This window comes from Chenopodium quinoa, unplaced genomic scaffold (genome assembly GCF_001683475.1).
Source record: "Chenopodium quinoa cultivar QQ74 unplaced genomic scaffold, ASM168347v1, whole genome shotgun sequence".
NCBI classification, from domain to species: Eukaryota; Viridiplantae; Streptophyta; class Magnoliopsida; order Caryophyllales; family Amaranthaceae; genus Chenopodium; species Chenopodium quinoa.
In genome coordinates, this window is record NW_018744991.1 from 3,121,522 (window position 1) to 3,127,521 (window position 6,000).

Sequence of the window (6,000 nt, forward strand, 5' to 3'; positions counted from 1 at the left end):
AAGCTCATCTCATGGTCCATACTTTTTTAAGTTGTGGTTACTTATTTGATTTGGACTTAAGGTTGGCTCAATGTATAAAGGTTACTTGCAATTTTGGTTGGGGTTTAGGGTTGAATGGTAGATCCGATATTATTTGAGTTTGAGTGTGATCGTCTCTTCTCTTAGATTATTACGAAATACTTCTTGTTTTTAGGAGGAATCAAATAAAATTTCACATAATGGTTTAAAGATATATCATGTTTATATATAAAGGATTAAGAATGATATGTATTGAGATAATTCAAACAAAAAGAATTTATCTAAATATAAATGTAATGGACTTGATGATAGCCTTTATTTGAGATAAATCAAGGTTAGCAACAAAATAGAATTGGAACAGAGTCTACTTTTATTTTGCACAAATAAGTGAATTTTAGCAATCATAATCCCTCTTAAACTTTAATTGATTAATGTCACTTTAATTTTGTGACATTTGAGTACAGTTAAGAAGGAGATGAGATCATTATATAAATATTGCATTATTGCTTGAATTATTTTAAGTGAAGGGTAGAATGTATTTATGTGATTATGTGCAAGCAAGAATCTAAAATTTTGTCTTAATTGTAATGAGTATTTATATTTAGAATGGATAAGTTTATGAGAGTAAGGGATAATTCAAGTGGTTAGAGTTTTCCTCCTAATTTCAAGAGATTTTTCTAGGAGATTTTGGGATCGATTTTCATCACCCCATCCTTGTGGCTCTTTAAGCACCAAAAAAAAAAAAAAGTTTATTTCACATTAAAGTGAAATAATTCTCCTCACTTTGCATCATAGCAATACTTCATTCTCGACTTTGTTCAATATATATATTTTGAATTGTTTGCTTTACTTTTAGCCTCTAGTTTCAGATCATTCTAGTAAAACTCATGACAAATGCATACAAAATCTCATTCATGCTTTTTATACAATCACATAAATTATGTCAACCGTTAGTCCGTTACTTTATATGTATAAATCATTATTTTTTTTTACAATATGCTTAACTTTTATTAAATATGGAGTATATATTAATATAAGGTTTGATAATATTAATTACTTTAAAATTGTTTATTTATTTAGGGCCAACCTTTCTTTCTTTTTTTTTTTTTTGAAATATTATTTAAGCCAAATTTATATTAATCATGTCGTTTATTATAAAACTAAGTTAGTAAAATAATATTCCATAAGATTATCAGTGTTTAAGTAATTATAATTACTTTTTCCATTTTTTAAATAAAAGTATCTTTAATACATCAAACTTAATTTTTATTTGCTTAAACAGCAGGATGGTAGGGATCACCTTTTTGATAAAATTCTGAAAGACAACAAAACGTTAAAGAACTCAATTAGGTGAATTTGGCTTCTTCTAATCAAACTATATACAAATATAAATGTATGATATAATAATTTCACTTTCTTACTCATGATTACCTAAAAAGTTCCTAATCCTAGTGCTTGTAATAATGTACATATATCACCTGGCTTTTAACAATAATGTATTCAATAAATCCACTTAACTTATAACTAATCAACATGTTACTATTTATACTTGTAATCAAGATAATTTTATAGAACCTTAAATAATTAACCAAGACTACTTAACTAATCTTGCAATAATCTTTATAAAGTTTTTGTTCATAAGATTCTTGTATAAATTTACATGCATCGATTGATGTCATTAATACTCGTAAGAGTCATAATATGAGGATTGTATAGCTAATTAACACGTATATAATCAGGCAAAGTAAAAGAACCTAAAATAATCAACCAAATCTTCAATAATCTTTTTTGAATTTTCAAATTTTGAGGATCCATAATCTACAATCTACTGCATAGATCGATATAATTAATATTCGTAAGAGTGGTAACAAGAGGATCGTATCTACTTGCTTAGGGCAGGGGCAGGGCAGCACAAAAGATGAAAGCTAAAAGAAAAAAAAAACAACCTTTATGCTATACTTGTGGTGGAGTGTTTTATTATATTCTTTTTGTATTTTTGGGGTACTCTTTAAATTTATGGCCTTGATTTCTGTTTAAGATGCCATTTCCACGTGATTTTGAGTAGTTTTTTACTGTACTTTCCGAGTCCTAAATCTTTTCTTTACAGTATATTAGTCAGTTTTGTTGGTTGGAGCCTTGGAGGTTTAATTGAATTAACTACAATCTTGAATATTGATTATTAACAAAGCAAAGTTCTTGATTTATTACAGTAATTGATTATTCCATTTAATTTACTCCTTTCGTTGCGAAAAATGTATTTTATGTCATTAATAATACGCCTTTGTTGCGAAAAATGTGAAACCAAGGAAGTATAAAAATTGTTTACGCTAATTAAAACACATGGTTAGCGAATTAAAATTGATTATTCTTGGTCTAAAAAGAGTTATTGAGGACACTTGAGTCAAAGTATCACGTATGAAATTTTAGGAAATCTTTGTCCACCATCAAATGTAATGTAGTAGCCATTAATGTAAATAACTACATACTATCCTGGTTTTCGATCATACTTTCATAACAAGAATAAATAAACAAAATTAAATCCCTCTATATTTAATTATGGATTTATGGTTGAAAAGGACGTGTAAATCTTTATAGAATCTCACCATTGATACATTTGCTCCACATGATTGGATCATCACATGCTACAAATCTAAATCTTGACCACAATTCCCTAATTAGACACCTTTGATAGAGTAGGAACGATTTTAATTTAGGGTATATTCTCATTGACTGAACTCAGCTGAGTTGAACTGAACTGAATTGAGCTGAGTTGAACTGAACTGAATTGAGTTGTACTGAACTGAACTGAATTTCAACGTAAGAGAACAAACCCTTACTCTAAAACAGCAAAAGGAAACAAATCAACCAAGTAATACAGAGTATATTAATTCTTTTTTATTTGTGATGTTTCATTTTGAAACTCTCATAACAATTATACTTTGTATGTTATTGTTAGTAATTATTAGTATGATTGAATAAGCTAGGCCGCTACTATGATACAGAAGATTCTCTCTCCCGATAAAAAGTATACACATTACATATATACGAACTTTAATTGTTATGAGTATTTAACCGTCGTATAAAAAAGTGTAGTCGATATTTCTGATTTTAAGGCTTAAACAATGGATGAAAATTGTCATTTTTTTTCACAATAATCATCTTGGACAGCTTGATATTATGAGAAAGTAGCATAGTTCCATTTGATAACATCCGTCATGCATTACCTTTTTTCCGCACTAATTAACCATGATTAATCCACAATATTTATATTAGCACACAAAAATCAAACCAAATCCTCCTTATAATATATACTTGGGACAATTATTCAAACCTAACCCCGACATTTGTAGTTGTCTTTCAAGTAAATGATTCAATGGCAACTTGACAATTGTTCAACTTTGACACGTTTCCTTTTCATCTGTTTTATAGAGAAAATTCCATCTAATGTAAACAAAATTAGATAATGATAAATGAATTAATCAATAACTTATGCATGTAAATGTGGGCTTCATCACTACAAGTGTATAACCATTAGTCAGCTTTAATTAGTAACTAAAATTATAGAGTTTTGGATCCTAATCTAATGTCACTAGATTCTACATTCATGCAAGCTTTGTTAATGGAGTAGATTGAAGACTAAAATATAGTCCTGCAAACAACTGTTAACAAGAGAGTGAATCCATTTCTTTATGAATGCTACATGCATCACTTTCTCTGTATGTATACCATGTTAGCAATACAACCATATCATAACCCTTCAAATTATTAAATAAAATAGGAGAGATTCAGAAATATAACTATATAAATGGCACGTTTAATTTAGTCATTTTGATTAATCAATAGCCATATGATTATAAAGTGTATAATCAACTTTAAAGAACAACTAGATGCTTCTCCCTCTCCCTATTAATCTTAGCTAGCAAATAATAAGCAAAATCTCAATAAACTAACTCATAGTGGCTCAATTAGTAATTCAACCCCAACTCCAAACCCACTTTCCATCCAACTTCACACTCACTCTAGCTAGCTCCCACACATACACTCACTCTCTACTTTACTCTCTTTGTCTCACTTCTCAACACTCCCATTTTCCAAACCTCATTCATTTCTTCCTCACCTTTTCCTCTCCACCACATTCACAAAAAAACACAACCACATTCACAATGCAAACATTCCTCTTTGGAGCATTGCTCCTCCTCCTACTAGCAACCACCTCAAATGCACACAACATCACCAAAATCCTAGCCAAATTCCCCGAATACTCCACCTTCAACCACTACCTCACCACCACCCACCTCGCTCCCGAGATCAACACTCGCCAAACAATCACCGTCCTCGCGGTCGACAATGCCGCTATGAACTCCCTCATTGCCAAACACCTCCCTATCTCCTCCCTCAAAAATGTACTCTCCCTACATGTTCTCCTAGATTACTTTGGCGCCAAGAAACTCCATCAAATAACCGATGGTACCGCCCTTGCCGCCACTATGTTCCAAGCCACTGGTTCCGCCCCCGGAACCTCTGGCTTCGTCAACATTACTGATCTCAAAGGCGGCAAAGTCGGCTTTGCCGCCACTAAAGATGCCGACGATTCCGGCTCTCTTTCCCTCGACGCTACCTTTGTCAAGTCAGTCAAAGAAATTCCTTACAATATATCAATCATCCAAATTTCCCACGTATTGTCTAACCCTGACGCTATGGCCCCCGCGCCAGCGCCCGAGGCGACGAACATTACCGACATTATGTCCGCGCACGGCTGCAAGGCCTTCGCCGACACACTCAAAACCTTTCCCGACGCTCTCGACGTCTTCACCTCCAACGCCGAGGGCGGCTTGACGGTGTTCTGTCCTACCGACGACGCCTTCAAGAGCTTCCTCCCCAAGTTCAAAAACCTAACCAAAGAGGAGAAATCCTCTCTCCTGCTCTTCCATGGAGTTCCGATCTACTATTCAATGGCGATGTTGAGGTCCAGCAATGGAATGATGAACACTCTGGCGACTGATGGTAAGAAGAAGTTCGATTTCGAGGTTCAAAATGAAGGTCAATCGGTAACATTGAAGACGAAGATTGTGACGGCGAAGGTTACCGGAACCCTAATTGATGAAGAACCGGTTGCGATTTATACTGTTGATAAGGTTTTGAAGCCGAAGGAGATCTTTAAGAAGGCGGAGATTTCGCCGGCGCCGGCACCGGCACCGGAAGCTGAGGCGCCGCAATCGTCGAAGCATCACCATAAGTCGCCGCCTGCGCCGCCGAGTGATGATTCGGCTGATTCGCCGGCCGATTCGCCGGCTGACTCGCCGGAATCCGATGATACGGCAGATGATTCGAGTGAAGGAGGAGAGAGAGTGAAGAAAGGGTTTTGGATGATTGTTGTGTCGGTGGTGATGGTTTCTATGTTGGTATAGAAAAGAAAGAGATAATGTTGAGATGAAACGACATCGTTTCGTTCAGGTAAAATTGAGAAAAATAATTAATTTCGGTTATTTAAAAAAAAATAAAAAAGAGAAATTGTAAAAGTATTTGATGATTTTTAATTATGGTGTGCCCAAATTGTTGGCTTGTAATTTTTTTTGGTTTTATTTAGGATTTTGTGTGCCAAAATTTGTTTGTTATTTCTTTTTTTTTTTTGAGTGAATTTTTATTTGGGGTAGGAGTTTGTGTTTATTTTTTTTTTTTTTTTTTGTTGGTTAATTGGTTGTAATTTGTGTTTGAGAAATTGTAAACACACATAATTGAAGATAATTTATGGTGATATATTAGTTCATTTATCAATTTGTTTCTTTATTTTTCTCTTAATGTTTGAATTTGTTTTTATATATACATGTTTAGAAATTATATGAATTGAACAAAGTTTATGAGTGATTTAAAAAAAAAAAAAAAAAAAAAATCCCAAAGTTTATGAGTATAATGATGTCATAGATTCATAGAGCATAATGTATCAAATTGTGTTGTGCAATGTAGTTTGATTAGCAATGTTAG

At 33.1% G+C, this 6,000-nt stretch overlaps 1 protein-coding gene across 1 annotated transcript; it reads left to right on the forward strand.

Annotated features, from left to right (window-relative positions):
* Positions 1–3,884: 3,884 nt before the first annotated feature.
* On the forward strand, positions 3,885–5,789 carry LOC110707004 (fasciclin-like arabinogalactan protein 1). The gene has a single exon (XM_021885020.1). It carries the CDS (start codon positions 4,182–4,184, stop codon positions 5,424–5,426), a length of 1,245 nt encoding a protein of 414 aa, XP_021740712.1. The 5' UTR covers positions 3,885–4,181; the 3' UTR covers positions 5,427–5,789.
* The last annotated feature ends 211 nt before the right edge of the window (positions 5,790–6,000 follow it).